Raw genomic sequence first — 18842 nt, forward strand, 5'->3', positions numbered from 1 at the left:
AATCCCACTCCCCATACTAACAGGGTTATATAGACCAAAGAACGAACTGTCGGAGGAACTCAGTGGGTCGGGCAGCATCTGTGGAGAGAAATGAACCGTTAACATTTCAGGCTGAGACCTTCCTTCTGGACTGAGAGTGGACAGAAATAGTCAGAAAAAAGAGGTGAGGGGTACGGATGGGGCAAGAGATGTGGAGCGAGAGTTGGATATATGCGAGGGAGGAGGTGGGAAGGTGGAAATAGTGACGGGGTGCAGGGTGAGTGGTTGAGGCAACACGGGGCTGCAGAAAAAGGAAATTAATTCCACAGAGGATTAACAAAGAGGTTAGAGAATGTTTGTTATAGAGAGTGCAATGAAGATTCACCAGACTGATCCCTGGAGTGGTGGGGTCATCATATGAAGAAAGATCAAATGCGATAACCCTTTCATTTAGAGAATTGAGGACTGAGAGGTGAACATTGAAATGCACAACATCATTACCGATTGAACCAGGGATCCCAGTCTCTGCAAAAGGGAGTGGATGCCTAGATTATATTAAAAAAAAACTCATGTATTTTTTTTTTAACGTTACCTGCTCTCCCAGTTTTACACTTACCCTGGTCCTTCACACACCCTTACACCTTAAGATTCAGCCCAGTAGCAACAGTCAGCAATTCATTCATTTTGGCTTTTACTAATGCCTCAGGGGTTGGCGTTTCCAGAAATTTATCAGTATCCATTGCTGCTGATTTCCACACACAAATAAATCAAAAGGGATTTCCCCAATCAAATCGATAATAAATCGATCAATAGACCCCAAATTTGGTCCTATCCCAGACGCAGGCCCCAAATTTGTTATGAACCTTAATGCTTTAGAAATGAGCCAGCAGCAATAAACTACACCTGGAGTCTGGTTTTGATGTTAAAACCACTATCTTTAATAGAATCTACTTAAAAAAATTGCAAATTAAACAAGATAAACAGAAGTTAACAGTGTTATGTGTATAGACGTGTGTAAATATAACTCCCAAACTATTGAGCTCAGGGGAAACAAGGCTTGGAGTCTTGAGATGGTAAAGTGCGAAAGTTCAGTTCATCCACAGAATAGATGATAAGAGATATTTGTAATCCAGGGTAAATATCAAGAGAAGGCAATTATGTCAAATTCCACAGGTTCCATGGTGGTAAAATGAGAGGACAGTTGCTGTATACTTTATCTGTCATCATTCCAAATCCACATATGAATTATTACCGAAAGTGACTTGTCACAAGGGGTATTGTCTTCAAATGAATTACCACACCACATCTAGGCAAGGGTTAAGACGTCAGTGGTCTTCACAGGATACCTCAAAACAGATCCACTGATATGGATCAAACAGGGTCACAACCACACATTCGAAGTATGGTGAATTGATAATTAACCTACCATTGTGGGCATAGGAAAGTTCTAAAGAGCGACCCTGTGGTGAACTACATATACCTGACTGGACACGCCCCCCCCCCCCCCTTGCTGACTGCTCCTATGTCCTCCCACAGACCCCTGTATAAAGGAGATTGGAGGAACGGCTCTTTGATCTCTTGCTGTTCTGCTGCTGAGAGTGTTCAATTTTTCAGCTAATAAAAGCCCATATCTCGCCTCAGGTCTCCGAGAGTTATTGATGGCGCATCAGACCCTTGGCCGCTGGTTCCTGGATTTTGATCCTTCCGTTTTTCCTCCTTCTGACTCTGAGTGTCTGTGTCATCGGTTAAAACTAAACAAGCTGCGAGCGATGTAAATAAGCTGTAAGTCAGACTGATTCACCTTCTTAATATCTGTCTCTCTCTTCAAATGACAGTCCACAGCAAATGAAACCTAGGGATTCATAACAATGGCCACTCCCCATTGTGAACTTGCTGATGTCTCTGCAGGGTGGAAGAGCGAGTGAATCTCTTCCCACATACTGAGCAGGGGAATGGCCTCTCCCCAGTGTGAACTCGCTGGTGATTCTGTAGGGTGGATGAATGAGTGAATCTCTTCCCACATTCTGAGCAAGTGAATGGCTTCTTCCCAGTGTGAATTCGATGATGACTCTGTAGGTCAGATGACCGAGTGAATCTCTTCCCACAGACTGAGCAGGTGAATGGCTTCTCCCCAGTGTGAACTCGCTGGTGTCTCTGTAGGGTGGATGAATGTGTGAATCTCTTTCCACAGACTGAGCAGGGGAATGGTCTCTCATCAGTATGAACTCGCTGATGACTCAGTAGTTGGGATGACTGTGCAAATCCCTTCCCACATTCTGAACAGGTGAACGGCTTCTTCCCAGTGTGAACTCGCTGATGACTCTGTAGGTTGGATGGATCAGTGAATCCCTTCCCACAGACTGAGCAGGTGAACGGCTTCTCCCTAGTGTGAACTCGCTGATGACTCAGTAGTTGGGATAACTGAGTAAATCCCTTCCCACATTCTGAACAGGTGAACGGCTTCTCCCCAGTGTGAACTCGCAGATGACTCTGTACTTGGGATGACTGAGTGAATCTCTTCCCACAGACTGAGCAGGTGAATGGCTTCTCCCCAGTGTGAACTCGCTGATGATTCTGTAGGGTGGATGAATGAGAGAATCTCTTCCCACAGACTGAGCAGGTGAATGGCCTCTCTCCAGTGTGAACTTGCTGATGACTCTGTAGGTTGGATGACCGAGTGAATCCTTTCCCACAGACTGAGCAGGTGAAAGGCTTCTGCCCAGTGTGAACGCGCTGGTGACTATGCAGGGTGGATGAAGCAGTAAATCCTTTCCCACATTCTGAGCAGGTGAACGGCTTCTCCCCAGTGTGAACTCGCTGATGTACCAGTAGGGTGGATGACTCACTGAATCCTTTACCACATTCTGAGCAGGTAAATGGCTTCTCCCCAGTGTGAACTCTCTGGTGTCTCCGTAGGTTGGATAAATGAGTGAACCCTTTCCCACATTCTGAGCAGGTGAACGGCTTCTCTCCAGTGTGAACTCGCTGATGACTCTGTAGGGTGGATGAATCAGTGAATCCTTTCCCACACTCTGAGCAGGTGAACGGTTTCTCCCCAGTGTGAACTCGCTGGTGACTCTGCAGGTTGGATAACTCAGTGAATTCTTTCCCACATTCTGAGCAGGTAAATGGCTTCTCCCCAGTGTGAACTCTCTGGTGTCTCCGTAGGTTGGATAAATGAGTGAACCCTTTCCCACATTCTGAGCAGGTGAACGGCTTCTCTCCAGTGTGAACTCGCTGATGACTCTGTAGGGTGGATGAATCAGTGAATCCTTTCCCACACTCTGAGCAGGTGAACGGTTTCTCCCCAGTGTGAACTCGCTGGTGACTCTGCAGGTTGGATAACTCAGTGAATTCTTTCCCACATTCTGAGCAGATGAACGGCTTCTCCCCAGTGTGAACTCGCTGATGTCTCTGTAGGTTGGATGGATCAGTGAATCCCTTCCCACATACTGAGCAGGTGAAAGGCCTCTCCCCAGTGTGAACTCGCTCGTGACTCTGTAGGTGGGATAACCGAGTAAATCCCTTCCCACAGACAGAGCAGGTGAACGGCTTCTCCCCAGTGTGAACTCGCTGATGTACCAGTAGGGTGGATGACTCAGTGAATCTCTTCCCACAGACTGAGCAGATGTATGGCTTCTCCCCAGTATGAACTCGCTGGTGTTTCCATAGGGTGGAAGAGTGAGTGAATCTCTTATCACAGACTGAGCAGGTGAACGGCCGCTCCCTGGTGTGAACTCGCTGGTGAGCCATTAGGTCAAATGACTGAGTGAATCCTTTCCCAGAAATTCAGCAGATGACCAGCCTCTGCCCAGTGTGGTGTGAACTGACTGGTGTGTCCACAGGTGGGAAGACCAACTGAATCCTTTCTCACACACAGAACAGATGAATGGCCTTGCCCAGTGTGAACTTGTACCTTCCAATTGAGATAACTGAGTGAATCCATTCCCACTTTCTGAGCAAGTGAATGGCCTTTCTCCTGTGTAAAATGACGGGCTTGCCAGTTGGTCAAATGACCAAGTTAATCCCTCCCCACAGTGTGAGTAGGAAGGATGGTCGATTGAATCCCTTGCTCCACTTATTAAATATCTAGACAGAGTCAACAAAACTGGTGTGCCATGTTTGAGCTTCCTGGAGACAAATTTCTTCTCATTTTTAACCTGTAAAAAGATATACAGAATCCATCAATGGGTTTAGGACAACATTACAGATGAGATTACTTGTGTTGCCAAGCTTTGATCTGGTATCACACTGTTACAGTGAGGTTAATCCCAAGTTAGACAGATAAATACTGGCAGACCACAGTATGTGCGCTTGCAATACTGTGCGTCAGACAGAGTGGTCAGCAACACTGGGGCTCCACAGGGGACTGTCCTGTCTCCCTTTGTCTTCATCATCTATACCTCAGACTTCAACTACACCACAGAGTCTTGCCATCTTCAGAAGTTTTCTGATGACTCTACCATCGTTGGATGCATCAGCAAGGGAGATGAGGCTGAGTACAGGGCTACAGTGGGAAAACTGTCACATGGTGTGAGCAGAATCATCTGCAGCTTAATGTGAAAAAGACTAAGGAGCTGGTGGTGGACCTGAAGGGGGTTAAGGCATCAGATACCCCTGTTTCCATCCAAAGGGTCACTGTGAACATGGTGGAGGATTACAAGTACCTGGGGATACGAATTGACAATAAACTGGACTGGTCAAAGAACTCTGAGGCTGTCTACAAGAATGGTCAAAGCCGTCTCTATTTCCTGAGGAGACTGAGGTCCTTTAACATCTGCCAGATGATGCTGAGGATGTTCTACGAGTCTACAGTGGCCAGTGCTATCATGTTTGCTGTTGTGTGCTGGGGCAGTAGACTGAGGGAAGCAGACAGCAACAGAATCAACAAACTCACTCGTAAGACCAGTGATGTTGTGGGGGTGGAACTCGACTCTCTGACGGTGGTGTCTGAAAAGTTGATGCTGTCCAAGTTGCATGCCATCTTGGAAAATGTCTCCCATCCATTCTATAATGTACTGGTTAGGCACAGGAGTACATTCAGACAGAGACTCATTCCACTGAGATGCAACACTGAGTGTCACAGGAAGTCATTCCAGCCTGTGGCCGTCATACTTTACAACTCCTCCTTCAGAATGTCAGACACTCTGAGCCAATAGGCTGGTCCTGGACTTATTTCCACTTTGCATAACTTATTATCATTTAATTATTTTTGGTTTTATTTTGCTATATTTCTACTCTATTCTTGGTTGGTGCAACTGTAACAAAATCCAAATTCCCTCGGGATCAATAAAGTATGTCTGTCTGTCTAAAATCTTCTCCTGACTGGGCAGAGTGCTGGTATCTGGAATGACCATCAATTCTCTGATGTTCTTCCTGTCTCTATAAGAATGGGGCATTTTTGCCATCTCCAGTTTATACCCTGGCTCAGTTTGACTCTCTCCATTGGTATTACTCCCTGTTCCTGCTGAGCTGCATGGGTGCCTGGCCCCACAGTAACTGAAACAGTCTCACACAAATAGTCTCTTGACGTGCAGCTGGGATTTTCTTTTATGTATTATTAACTTAATGTGCCACAGTTTTAACGCCATATAAAAATTCCTGCTGAAATGACTGGTTGGTCCGCACAGCTGTTAAAAGGACTTAGGGTGAATTTTTGTATTATTTCAGGTTGTTGTCACAGTCATAGCAAATTTCAACACAGAAACAGGCCCTTTGGGCCATCTAGTTTGTGCTGAACTATTTAAACTGCCCACTCCCAATCCAGGTACCTACACGAACCTCTTAAATGTTAAAATCAAGCTCGCATGCACCACTTGTGCTAGCTGCTCATTCCACATCCGGAAGACCGTCTGTGTGAAGAAGTTCCCCTCATGCTTCCCTTAACGTTTCATGTTTCACCCTTAACCCATGGCCTCTTGTTGTCTCAGTGGAGAAAGCCAGCTTGCATTTACGCTATCTATGCCCCTCTACCACAATCAAATCTCCCCTCAATCTTCTACATTCCAGAGAATAAAGTCCTGACCTGTTCAATCTTTCCTTATAATCCAAGCCCTCCAGACCTGGCAACATCCTTGTGAAATTTCTCTGAACTCTCTGAAACTCTTTTACATCTTTCCTGTAGGTAGGTGACCAAAACTGCACACAATAATCCAAATTAGGCCTCACCAATGTCTTCTACAAGTCAACATAACATCCATCTATTGTCAGTATTTGGTTCATCAAAGCCAATGGGCTGAAATCTTTTTTTCCGTCTCTATCTAACCGTGATAACACTTTCAGTGAATTAAGGACTTGTATTCCCAGGTCCCTTTCTTCTACAACACTCCTCTGTGCCCGACCAGTCACTCTGAAAGACCTCCCTTGGTAGGTCAGACCAAAGTTCAACAACTCACACTTGTCTGCATTAAATTCCATTTTCCATTTCTCAATCCATTTTCCCAGTGGGTCCAGATAACACTGCAAGCCATGATAGTCCTCCTCGCTGACCACTACACCACCAATCTTCGTTTCATCTACAGATCTGCTAATACAGTTAAACACACTATCCTCTAGAATACTGATATAGATGACAAACAGCAACAGATCCAGCACTGATCCCTGTGGCACACCACTAATCAGAGGCCTCCAGTCAGAGAGGCAACCATCTGCTACCACACTCTGGCTTCTGCCAAAGTCAGTGTCTCATCCAATTTACTATCTCATCTTGAATGCTGATTGACTGAACCTTCTTGACCAACCTCCCATATGAGACTTTGTCAAGTGTCTTGCTAAAGTCCATGTAGACAACATCCACTGCCTTGCCTTCATCCACTTCCCTGATAACTTCCTCGAGAGACTCTATAAGATTAGTTAGAAATGACCTGCCATGCACATAGCCATGCTGTCTATCCTTAATCAGTCCACATCTATCCAAATACTTGTCCTGGTCCAGCACATAACGTCACTACTGATGTCAAGCTCATCAATGTACAATTTCCTAGTTTATTTTTAGAGCCTTTCTCAAACAGTGTCCTCCAATCCTCCAATACCTCACCTGCCACTGAGGATTATTTAAATATCTCTGCTTGTGCCCTGACAGTTTCTGCACTTGTCCTCCGCAGAGTCCCAGAGTCCCAGATTTATCCACACTAATTTGCCTTAAGAAGTTGTTGCTGCTTTGCCTCACTTCTATAGACTCTGTGTCCATCTCCAGTGTAAATACGGATGCAAAAATAATCTCCCCCATCTACTTTGTCTCCTCATATGGATTACCATTCTGATGCAAAGGATTAATTTTTTCCCTTGCAATCTATTTGCTCTAAACATATCTGCAGAATCCCTGAGGATTCTCCTTCACCTTCGCTGCCCAGGCAAGCTCATGCCTCCTTTTATTTTTTTCATATGTGTTCACTTGAATTTCCTGTATTTCATAAGTACCCCATTTGTTCCTATCTGCCTGTACCTGGTATGCACCTCCTTTTCATTGATCTGGGAGAGGAAAGCCAAAGGGGTGATAGATCTGCATGGAGGGAGGTGGGGGTAAGGGGGGCTAAACTAAACTTGCAGGGGGAATGGGAGCCTGAATAATAGAACAGATAGTGGAGGGGTGATGGAGACAGTTGGTGTTCAGTCCTCCGACAAAGTCAGGAATGAAAAAGTTGAGCATGGTGCAGTGAATATGCTGAGCCCTGTATATTTCAATACAAGGAGCAGCGTAGGAAAGGTGGATGTGTTCAGGGCTTGAATTAAGATACTAGGATCTGGCAACTGTGGACTGGGACAGGCTGCTTTATGGCAAAGGTGTGTTTGGTAAATGGGAGTCCTTCAAAGCCAAATTTTTAAAGTACAAAGGGGGAATTTGCTTCTCAGAATAAAAAGTGAAGATAAAAAACTGTAGGGAACCTTGGATTTCAAGGGATATTGAGACCCTGGTGAAGCATAAAATGAAGTTGTATAACAGGGATAGGCAGGATAAGAAATGCAAGAGAACACATAAGAAATAAATCCAGATGGCATGAGATTGTCCTGCAGAAATGATGAATGATAATCCACAGGGATTCTCCAGATAGATCAAGAGCAAAAGGATTGTAAGGCACAAAGCTGGTCCTCTGGAAGACCGGAATGGTGATCCACTTGTGGAACGAAAGCACATGGGGGAGATCTTAAATAATTTTTCATCTATGTTTACTCAGGAGATGGAGAAAGGCTCTATGGGAGTGTGGAAAACACATTAAAATCATGGACCCTGCACAGATTAAAGAAAAAAAGTGATTTCGCTGTTCAACCTAGAACATAGAAATCTACAGCATGTTCTGGAGTATTGTGTGCAGTTTTGGTCTCCAAATTTGCGGAAGGATATTCTTGCTATTGAGGGAGTGCAGCGCAGGTTCACAAGGTTAATCCCTGGAATGGTGGGACTGTCATATGTTGACAGATTGGAGCCACTGGGCTTGTATACACTTGAATTTTGAAGGATGAGAGTGGATCTGATTGAAACTTATAAGATTATTAAGGGATTGGACACACTGGAGGCAGTAAGAAAGTTCCCGCTGATGGGTGAGTCCAGAACTTGAGGCCACAGTTTAAGAATAAGGGGTAGGCCATTTAGAACAGAGATGCCTAAACTTTTTCACCCAGAGAGTGGTGGATATGTGGAATGCTCTGCCCCAGAAGGCAGTGGAGGCCAAGTCTCTGAATGCATTTAAGAGAGAGTTAGATAGACATCTTATAGTGGGGTGAAGGGATATGGAGAGAGGGCAGGAATGGGTTACTGAAAGTGTATGATCAGCCATGATCACAGTGAATGGCAGTGCTGGCTAGCAGGTCTGAAAGGCCTACTCCTGCACCTACTATCTATTGTCTATTGTTCCAGGCCATTCAGCCCACAATGTTGTGCCAACCATGTAACTTACTCTAGAAACTGCGTAGAATTTCCGAAGAGCATAGACTTCTATTTTTCTAAGCACCATATTCCTATCTAAGAGGCTGTTAAAAGACCCTATTGTATCTGCATTGACCACCGCTGCTGGCAGTGCATTACACAGACCCACCACTTTCTGTGCAAAAAAAAAATAACCCTGACATCCCTTCGGTATCTATTTTCAAGTACCTTAAAACTATGCCCCCTCATGTTAGCCATTTCAACCCTGAGAATAAACCTCTGGCTATCCACACGATCAATGCCCCTCATCATCTTATACACCTAAAAAATGCACTAAACAGAGACAAGGAAATTATCCATTGCATTGAGGAATTGTTCAAAGTATCGAAGTTAGTTTTTTTTTACACAGAGATTGGTGAGCAGCCCTGGTGGACGCAGAAGCGAAAGGGTCTTTTAAGGGACTCCTGGATGAATACCTGGAGCTTAGAAAATTAGAGGGCCTTGGCGAAGGTAAGGATATGTTTGGGACAGCTTTGTGGGCCAAAAGGCCTGTATTGTGCTGTAGCTTTTCTATGTTCCTGTGTAGAAAAAATATAAGGGCATAGAACAGGTAAATTCAAGCAGGCTTTTTCAACTGATGTTAAGTGTGATGACAACCAGAAGTGATGGGTTAAGTGGGGAGGTGAAATTTATGGGGAATATGTGTAAAACCTCTTCATTGAATTGGCCGTGAGAGTGTGGAAAAGAAGCCAGCACGAGTGGTGAACATGAGCTCAATTTTACCACTTAAGAAAAGTTTGGATGGGAGCCTGGATGGTAGGGGTATGGAGGCCGATGGTTCCAGTGCAGGTAGTTGCATTAGAAAGCTTTAATGTTCTTTTGGCATTGACAAAATGGGCTAAATAGCCTGTTCCTGTACTGAACTTCTCCACATTTCTATAACAGAGAAGCTGGCCAAACTTGTTTGGAAGGGAAAAGGTAGGATTGACAATGGAGCAGCAATGGCTGGAGTTTCCGGGAGCAATTCGGGAACTGAGTGATCGATACATCCCAAAGAAGTGGAAGCATTGAAATGGCAGGAGGACACAACCGTGGCTGGAATAAGAAGACAAAGCCAACAGAAACACCTAAGAGCGGGCAAACAAAAGAGCAAAAACTATTAGGAAGCTTTAGAAACAAAGTTTCTAAAACAAAAAGTCAGATGAGCTCAGGGCGTGGCATTATGATACTGTAGCCATTAATGATTCTTGGTAGCACCCAGCAGTCTGAGACATTTAGAGGAACAAAATACCCGGGACCTCAATATCTCTTGAAAACCACGGTTCCCTGCACCAGTTACCTTACAACTTTTATTTTGGCAGGCATATACAAACTCTATACCCTCACTTCTGAAGAACTCCCACTTGCAAGTACTGCTTTTCGAGAAAAACAGCCAGTCCCAATCCACACTTGTTAGATCTTTCTGATACCATCAGAATTGACCTTCCTCCAATTTAGAATCTCAGCTCATCATCCAGCCCGCTTTTTTTTTTTCCATATTTACTTGGACTCTTAAGTTGTTACGATCGCTAGATATGAAGTGTTTACATACACTAATTTCAGTCACTAACAATGGATCATTTCCTAACAGCTTATTGCACACTTCTACATCGGGAATTCTACATCCTGATTAAGGGCACATTTGACAAACTCTACCCCATTTGGTCCTTAAATATATAAAAAGTTAAAATCGCTTACTGTATCGCTTACTGTTTTTTTAGCATAGACTGCAATCTCTGCAAAGTTTGCTCCTCTAAATCTCTCAGAGTATTCGGTGCAACCAAGTCCCAATAATGGCTACAATATCACAATTCCCTGTCCTGAGCTCATCGGGCGTTCCTACGATGCTTCTTGCATTGTGATATGCACAGCTCAGCACATTCATCGCACCATGCTCAACCTTTTGTCTGCTGACTCTATCTGAGTTCTGAACAACATCTGTCTGGGTGTCAAGAAAGCAACCTCTCCCTCAATGTCACAAAAGCAAGGGAACTGGTTGTGGACTACAAAAGGAATGGAGACAGGCTAACCCCTATTGATATCAATGGATCTGGGGTTGAGAACATATGGACATTTGACTTTCCTCTGCCAGGTAATCCCCCCAACAGTTTACAAAGTGGTCTACCTGTTGTTGTATGAGATGACCCCAAGAGTACTCTGTGATGGCTATTTAACCTCATTCCCCTTCCTGACTCTCACCCAGTTTACTGTGTCCTGCACCTTGGGTGTAACTCACCTCTCTTGATGTTATAACTATCACCCCCTCCAACTCCTAGATGATCCAGAATTCATCCATTTCCAGCTCCAGCTCCTTAAAGCTCAGGGTTACAGGCTGCAGCTGGATGCACATCTTATAGGTGATGGTATCAGGGGCACTGGAAGTCTCCCCACCTTCCCACCAATGTCCCGTCTAATTTGTAATGACCGGTGTGCCAAAACACCTTGTGCTGTGCAATTTTTACCCACTGACAACAAGACGTGCACACTGAATTTTAAATAGGGAGGTATTTCTTTTAACAGCTAGCAAATCACTGTCGATAAAAACTTTGATCTCCTCTGGGTTTGATCGAGTTCATGGGCACTCTCACACAAACTATGTAACAGGCCTGTTGTGGGTTATGAAGGATTTTCTCACTAGAACTTTTGCAAACCGTCCATATGTGATTTGCTTGCTAAATGATACTTTCAAAGGTCAGATTTCCAAATATCACTCCCCACTTGCAAATTCTCCAGCAAATTTTGCATCACCACAATACTGTAACACCAGTTTCTGTATTGTATATAAATATTTCCCCTGAACCCTCTCCCAAGTGACTGATGGTGGTGAACTCAGTGAATGCAATGCCAATGAATATGAAGGGAAGGGCAGTAGTCTGCCTCACTGGAGTCTGGCACATTTGTGATGTGAAAGCTACTTGTTGCCCAGGGCAAAGGTGTTTGATATCATTACGTACCCAGAGAGAACGGGACAAAACATGTTCTCACCGGTAGAAAAGTGCAGAACTAGAGGAGGTAGCTCAAGCAACTGACACAAAATACTGGAGGAGCTCAGCAGGCCAGGCAGCATCTATTGAAAAAAGTCCTAATGCTGAGTTCCTCCGGCATTTTGTGTGTGTTGCTTGGATTTCCAGCATCTGCACATTTTCTCTTGTTTGTGATCGGAGATAGAACAAAGGTGATTTTCTCAACTGCTGATGTAAAAGATTTTGTTCCCTTTCTCCGAGTTCCTAATCCTTGCATTTTAGATAGCTGGAGCTCAGCTCTGTCTGAGAGATCCATCGGTTCCCATTCCCTTAGGGGCCGGAAGCTCCCCGGGGCCCGTGTACGGATCGCGGGGCTGAGAGAGAGGGAAGAGAGCAGGACTGTCCCAGGATTGCGGACTATGATGTCCAGAGTTCACAGCAAATGTCCCTCAGTCGGTGTTTAAGATAGCAGCCCGAAAAATCATTCTTACCTTTACCGATCCTCCGGAGGTCCTTTGTGTACGGCGCGCATGCGTGCTATTCGGTGACGTCATCGACCTTGATGCCTGCACTTTTGATCGTTGCTTCAGAAACAGCGAAATTTTAAACTCAGGGCTTTATGGGTAATCGCGGTGCCATTAAACTTTCCTGCTAGCACCGGTTTCATGTCCACACCTCAGGGTTTTTTTTTCTGTGTAGAGAACTCAGCAGCTGTTTTAACGTGGAAAGCGGCTCCCAAAAACAATATACTCAATATTAACAGGCATTCTATTTATCTAATGCCTCTCGTTACAGAGGCAGATATAAAACACAAGAGATTCCGCAGTTGCTAGAAACACACACACACACACACACACACACACACAATGCTGGCGGAACTGTGCAGTTCAGGTAGCAACTAAGCAGAGGAGTACACAGTCTAGGCATGCTGAAGGGTCTCGGCCTAAACGTAGTCTATTTATTCCTCTCTACATTTGCTGCCTGATCTGTTGATTTCCTCCAGTATTTTGCAGAAATTAACCAGTTTTTTTTTTCAATCAAGCAGTTTCCAAATGTGTCTGATCTTTCATTCGTAGCCACATCCTACAGGTTCAGTTTCTCTTCTTCCTCCTCCTCGTAAACTCCAGGCCCCATCTCTTTCTGGAGCCCCAAATCCCTGACTGGCAACTTGGTTTCTGACTCTGCTCCATTCACTCGCTAGTCTGCTGTCAGACTTCAGATGTTCATTAACAACCCAGCAGTTCGAAGCGAAGACCTTTGAAATTAGTGAGAATGACTGAAAACATTAAAAAGAGCGGGGAAGAAGGAGTTTAACCAACTTCGTCCGGAGCCCTGAACAACGTCACAACCACAGTGAGCTCATCGTCTTGTTCAGCCCGGGCAAAAATCATGCAGGGAATTCATGCAGGTGTATAAGATGATGAGAGGCATTGGTCGTGTGGATAGTCAAAGGCTTTTTCCCAGGGCTGAAACGGCTAACACGAGGGGGAATAGGTTTAAGCTGCTTGGAAGTAGGTACAGAGGAGATGTCAGAGCTAAGATTTTTAAACAACAGTGGTGATTGTGTATGGAATGCACTGCCAGCGACGGTGGTAGAGGCGGATAAAATAGGATCTTTTAAGAGACTCTTAGATAGGTACATGGGGCTTAGGAAAACAGAGGGCTATGCGGTAGGGTAATTCTAAGCAGTTTAGAGACTAATTTACGTGGTCGGCACAACATTGTGGGCCAAAAGGTCTGTAATGTGTTGTAGATTTCTGTGATTCTATGGAATTCAAGGGGAATTTCCTATCCCACGGAGTGGTGACTAGTTGCAACCTGTCATCTCAGGGAGAGCGAGAGGGGAACGGCAGGGATAGATTTTCATAAACTGATACGGAACAGAAACATGGGCTGAAACCAGATGGGCCGAGTGCCCTCTCTAGTGTACATAGTGAGTGTAGTGGAGACTGTAAGTACCTGACACACGGGATTTGATAAAACTGATTTATCTTTCACAGATCCACAATATTAAACATCAGTCTAGTTTAAGGCTAACATCAGCAGAACGGACTCCTCCAATGCTCAGTGACCAGGGTTCAGTCCTGGCTACGATGAGCAGCTGCCTTCAGTCACCGTGATGGTTAAACATTTAACACGGAGCTGATTTGAACTTCCTCCCTGATGTGAAGTTGCTGGTGTTGCAGCAGCTGGGATGATTGAGTAAAACTCTTTGCTCACTCCGGACAGAAATGTGGCCTCTATTTATTGTGAACTCACCGGAGCATCACAAGGTGGGTTAACTGAATGAGTCTCTTCGCACACACGGAGCAGGTGAACGGCCGCTTCCCAGAGCGAAGCTGTTGGTGTATCTGCGATGTGCCACTGAATCCCTTCCAAAATGAGAGCCAGTGAATGACGTCACACTGCTAAACGTCATGGCGATGTATCCAATCAGATCACGGAGATGGACACGTGCTCGCGCTCTCCTTGCAGCGAGTGGGGCGCTGTCTTCTCCAGCATCTCCGTCTACACTTTCAAGGACCGGTGGCACTCAAGCGCTGGCGACCTGATAGATACAGCGGAGCTAACGTGAAGTTGTGTTTGATATTCCTATCGACAAATCCTTTGAATTCTTTACACAGTTAAAAGTTTACAAAGAATGTCAGTGGATGAAAGACAACATTTCTTTTTTCAAAATGATCCTGAGGCGAGCGGGGTAATTTAGAGAAGGTTTATAGTCTCTGTTATATAACGCAGCCATGACTTTTCTTTCATACTTAAAACGTTCATTTAATGCCCCGGGCAAATAATCTTCGACCAGCCTTATCTTATCTTCTTCATCATACCTAACCGACGATATTGGCGAATTATGGTAACCTTTGTTTGAAAGCCATGAAAAGCACTTACCACAGGTCGAGGTTTCTGTTGAGAAGAGGAGTTAAACACCGGGGCTCGGTGTACCCGGTCTATTCCAGGCGGAGTCTCCAAAACGTCAGAAAACAAACGAGCGAACAGCTTTGGAAAACATTCTGAAGGTCGATTGCCTTCGACCAACTCAGGAAGACCCACAATTCGTATATTGTTCCTTCTTGATCTGCAGTGGCGGGTTCCAATCTGCTAATTAAATTTGTTGACTACACTGCATTGATCGGCCGAATCCCAAATAACGAGGCATCCGACAGAGAAGAAGTCATCACCCCGACATAGTGGTGTCAAGAAAACAACCTCTCTCTCATTGTGACAAAAACACAGGAGCTGGTTGTGGATTACAGGAGGAATGGAGACAGGGATCAAATTCAACATTTCCCAGTCTGTTATTGACACAAAATACACATTTTAATATTGATCATGACACAATGTATTTTATATAACGTTATACATTTAGGTATTATAATTAGTAAAAAAAAATAAAGATCTCTACAAAGCGAATACATTTCCTTTAATGGTCTCCAGGAAACAACAATTTTCCTGATGGAATCCACTTACTTTTTCTTTAATCGGTCGTATTCATGCTGTGAAAATGATTTTACCTAGATTTTTATATGTATTCCAAGATATACCTATCTTTTTAACTAAAAAAAAAATCGATCAAATTGACTCACTTATTTCTTCCTTTATTTGGAACAATAAATTAATTAGTATCATTTACAAAAGTTTGAAAAAGATGATGGACTTGCACTTCCTAATTTAAGACTATTATTGGGCTGTGAATATTAGACAATTCTGTTTTTGGTTATATTGTCTTGATAAGAACTAAAATCAATTGTGGGTTGATTTGGAATTAAAAGCAGTTAAACAATTTCATTTAACTTCAATATTAGGAGCTCCATTACTTTTACAGCTCTTTAAAATTTCAAATTTAAATCTTTACCCGGTTATTAAACAATCCCTACGGATTTGGGTTCAGTTTCGTGTTTTAAAAAATTTTAAACAATTTAAGATGACTAGTTTTTTACATCGAAACTTCTCATTTATACCTGCAACAACTGACCCCATTTTTCTCCTATGGAAAATTAAAGGGATCCTTTCTTTTACAGATTTATTTTGTGATGGCCGATTGATGATCTTTGAAGAGTTAATTAACAAATTTTCTCTCGCTCATACACATGTTTTTCAATATGTTCAGTTTTGACATTTTTTACAACATTATTTACCTAAGATTCCATGTTTACAAGAATCTGATTTGTTGGATACCACTTTGAAATTGAATCCCTTTGTGAAAGGTTCCATTGGCAGAATGTATCATTTATTTTTGATACCAAACGAGAACCTATCACTAAAGATTAAACAAGATTGGGAGAGAAAACTTAATATGACCTTTGTTAATGAAGATTGGCTTCGAGTTTTTAAAAATGTAAATTCCTCTTCTGAATGTGCCAACCATTGTTTAATTCCATTTAAAACTGTTCACCGTTATTATTTAACAAAGGAGAGACGATCTAAAATATTTCCTAGTATAGACAAATGCTGAGATAGATGTAAAACTGAAGTAGCTACTTTGTCACGTATGTTCTGGTCAAGTTCTTCATTAAAATAGTTTTGGAAATCTTTTATTTCTACAAGTTCTAAAGCTCTGAAAATTAATTTACAACCTAATAGATTGACTGTTCTATTTGGAATAGCTCCACATCATATTCAGTGTATTTCATCTTCAGATCAACATGTAATTGCATTTGTTACTCTACTGACAAGAAGGGCTATTTTATTACGGAAATGTAGCGGTGTGCTACACGCAGCGCTAATATTACGACACGGAGTCGGTAACTGCAGTCGAAGGAAAAAACTTTATTCGAAATCTTCAGCCTCACTTTTAAGCCTCCCTCAACCTGCCCCCCATGGCGCAGAGGCTCCAGAGCTCTGTGCTCGCAAACCCCCGTAGGCTATCTAATTGTGAATCGGTTCGGATGCGCCAGGAAATGGGTCGCCACATAACCCCTCCCCCCCCCCGCAGAACCGGCGATACACCCCCCAATGTCCACAGTCTGGGCCAGAACCTGCTTGGGAAGTCGGCCTCTGCGCAGAGGTGCCGGAAACTCGGCCGGTTGCGCCAGGTTCACATGGGCCGGTTTGAGGCGGTCCACCGTGAAAACCTCCTCTTTCCCCCCAACGTCCAGCACGAACGTGGACCCGTTGTTCCGGAGCACCATAAACGGCCCCTCGTATGGCCGCTGCAGCAGTGGCCGATGCCCGCCCCTTCGTACAAACACAAACGTACAGTTCTGTAGGTCTTTGGGTACGCAGGTCGGTGCCGCCCGTGCTGTGAAGTGGGTATGGGGGCCAGGTTACCGAGCTTCTCGCGTAGTCTGCCCAGGACTGCTGCGGGATCTTCCTCTTGCCTCCTTGGGGCTGGTAGGAACTCCCCGGGGGCGACCAGGGGCGCGCCGTATACCAACTCGGCCGACGAGGCGTGCAGGTCGTCCTTGGGCGCTGTGCGGATGCCGAGTAGGACCCAGGGAAGCTCGTCCGCCCAGTTGGCTCCTCGCAGGCGTGCCATGAGGGCCGACTTCAGGTGACGGTGGAAACGCTCCACTAGTCCGTTCGACTGTGGGTGGTAGGCAGTGGTGTGGTGCAGCTGAGTCCCCAAAAGCCTGGCCATAGCTGACCACAGGCTGGAGGTGAACTGGGCGCCTCTGTCGGAGGTAATGTGGGCCGGTACACCAAAGCGAGATATCCAGGTGGTGATCAGGGCACGGGCGCAAGATTCGGAGGTGGTGTCGGTGAGCGGGACCGCCTCTGGCCATCTTGTGAACCGGTCCACGATAGTCAGGAGGTGCCGCGCTCCGCGCGACACTGGCAGGGGGCCCACGATATCCAAATGAATGTGGTCGAAACGCCGGTGGGCGGGATGGAACTGCTGCGGTGGGGCTTTGGTGTGCCGCTGCACCTTGGCCGTCTGGCAGTGCATGCACGTTTTGGCCCATTCACTGACCTGTTTGCGGAGTCCGTGCCAAACGAACCTGCTGGAAACCATCCGGACAGTTGTCCGGATGAAGGGATGCGCCAAGTTATGAATGGAGTCGAAAACGCGGCGCCGCCAGGCTGTCGGAATGACGGGACGGGGCTGGCCGGTGGCGACGTCACAGAGTAGGGTCCTCTCACCCGGGCCTACGGGGAGGTCCTGGAGCTGCAATCCGGAGACTGCGGTTCTGTAACTCGGAATCTCATCATCCGCCAGGTGCGCCTCTGCCAGTGCCTCAGTCTACCCCTTGGGAAAGGGCATGAACGGTAGGGCGAGAGAGAGCATCCGCCACGACATTGTCCTTACCCGAGACGTGCCGGACATCCGTCGTGTATTCAGAGATGTAGGACAGGTGGCGTTGCTGGCGGGACGACCTGGGGTCGGACGCTTTCGTAAACGCAAAGGTAAGCGGTTTGTGGTCCGTGAACGCGGTGAAGGGCCGACCTTCTAGGAAGTACCTGAAATGCCGGATTGCCAGGTAGAGCGCCAACAGTTCCCGGTCGAAAGCACTATATTTGAGCTCGGGTGGTCGCAGGTGTTTGCTGAAAAACGCCAGGGGTTGCCAGCGACCTGCGATGAGTTGCTCCAGCACCCCACCGACTGCCCTGTTTGATGCGTCCACTGTGAGGGCGGTAGGGGCGTCCATTCTGGGATGTACTAGCATTGCGGCGTTCGCCAAAGCTTCCTTCGTTTGAACGAAAGCGGCGGCGGACTCCTCGTCCCAGGTAATGTCCTTGCTCGGACCCGACATCAGGGCGAACAGGGGGCGCATGATCCGGGCAGCTGAAGGGAGGAAGCGGCGGTAGAAATTCACCATACCTACGAATTCCTGAAGGCCTTTGATCGTGGTGGGTCGGGGAAAGAGGCGGACCGCATCTACCTTAGCGGGCAGAGGGGTTGCCCCGTCTTTAGTAATCCTGTGGCCCAGGAAGTCAATGGTATTGAGTCCGAACTGGCATTTGGCGGTGTTGATTGTAAGACCGTACTCACTCAGTCGGGCGCAGAGTTGACGGAGGTGGGACAGATGCTCCTGACGACTGCTGCTGGCTATGAGGAT

At 45.6% G+C, this 18842-nt stretch overlaps 2 protein-coding genes across 2 annotated transcripts; both read right to left on the bottom strand.

Annotated features, from left to right (window-relative positions):
* Window positions 1-899: 899 nt before the first annotated feature.
* On the bottom strand, window positions 900-12350 carry LOC132387642 (gastrula zinc finger protein XlCGF26.1-like). Its single transcript, XM_059960027.1, has 2 exons — window positions 12336-12350; window positions 900-4139 (listed from the first exon to the last, which is right to left on the bottom strand). The coding sequence occupies exon 2, from the start codon at window positions 3730-3732 to the stop codon at window positions 1840-1842; it is 1893 nt and encodes a 630-aa protein (XP_059816010.1). The 5' UTR covers window positions 3733-4139; window positions 12336-12350; the 3' UTR covers window positions 900-1839.
* LOC132387645 (uncharacterized) lies at window positions 10012-18565 on the bottom strand. The gene is made up of 5 exons (XM_059960034.1): window positions 18230-18565; window positions 18030-18159; window positions 14734-14920; window positions 12336-12428; window positions 10012-10026 (listed from the first exon to the last, which is right to left on the bottom strand). The coding sequence occupies exons 1-5, from the start codon at window positions 18555-18557 to the stop codon at window positions 10012-10014; spliced, it is 753 nt and encodes a 250-aa protein (XP_059816017.1). The 5' UTR covers window positions 18558-18565.
* Between the last annotated feature and the right edge of the window lie 277 nt (window positions 18566-18842).

The sequence above is a fragment of the Hypanus sabinus genome, unplaced genomic scaffold (assembly GCF_030144855.1).
Source record: "Hypanus sabinus isolate sHypSab1 unplaced genomic scaffold, sHypSab1.hap1 scaffold_2068, whole genome shotgun sequence".
In the NCBI taxonomy this organism is placed as follows: Eukaryota; Metazoa; Chordata; class Chondrichthyes; order Myliobatiformes; family Dasyatidae; genus Hypanus; species Hypanus sabinus.

Bases quoted from the DNA above. Each gene is read 5' to 3' on its own strand.
- LOC132387645 (XM_059960034.1), bottom strand. From the start codon at position 18,557: ATGCGCCCCCTGTTCGCCCTGATGTCGGGTCCGAGCAAGGACATTACC. The intron at 14,921-18,029 runs GTAGACTGAGGC...CCGCCACTGCAG, and splicing joins TTCATGCCCTTTCCCAAGGG to ATCAAGAAGGAACAATATAC. The intron at 12,429-14,733 runs GTAAGTGCTTTT...CTGTTTCTGAAG, and splicing joins AACAGAAACCTCGACCTGTG to CAACGATCAAAAGTGCAGGC.
- LOC132387642 (XM_059960027.1), bottom strand. From the start codon at position 3,732: ATGGCTCACCAGCGAGTTCACACCAGGGAGCGGCCGTTCACCTGCTCA.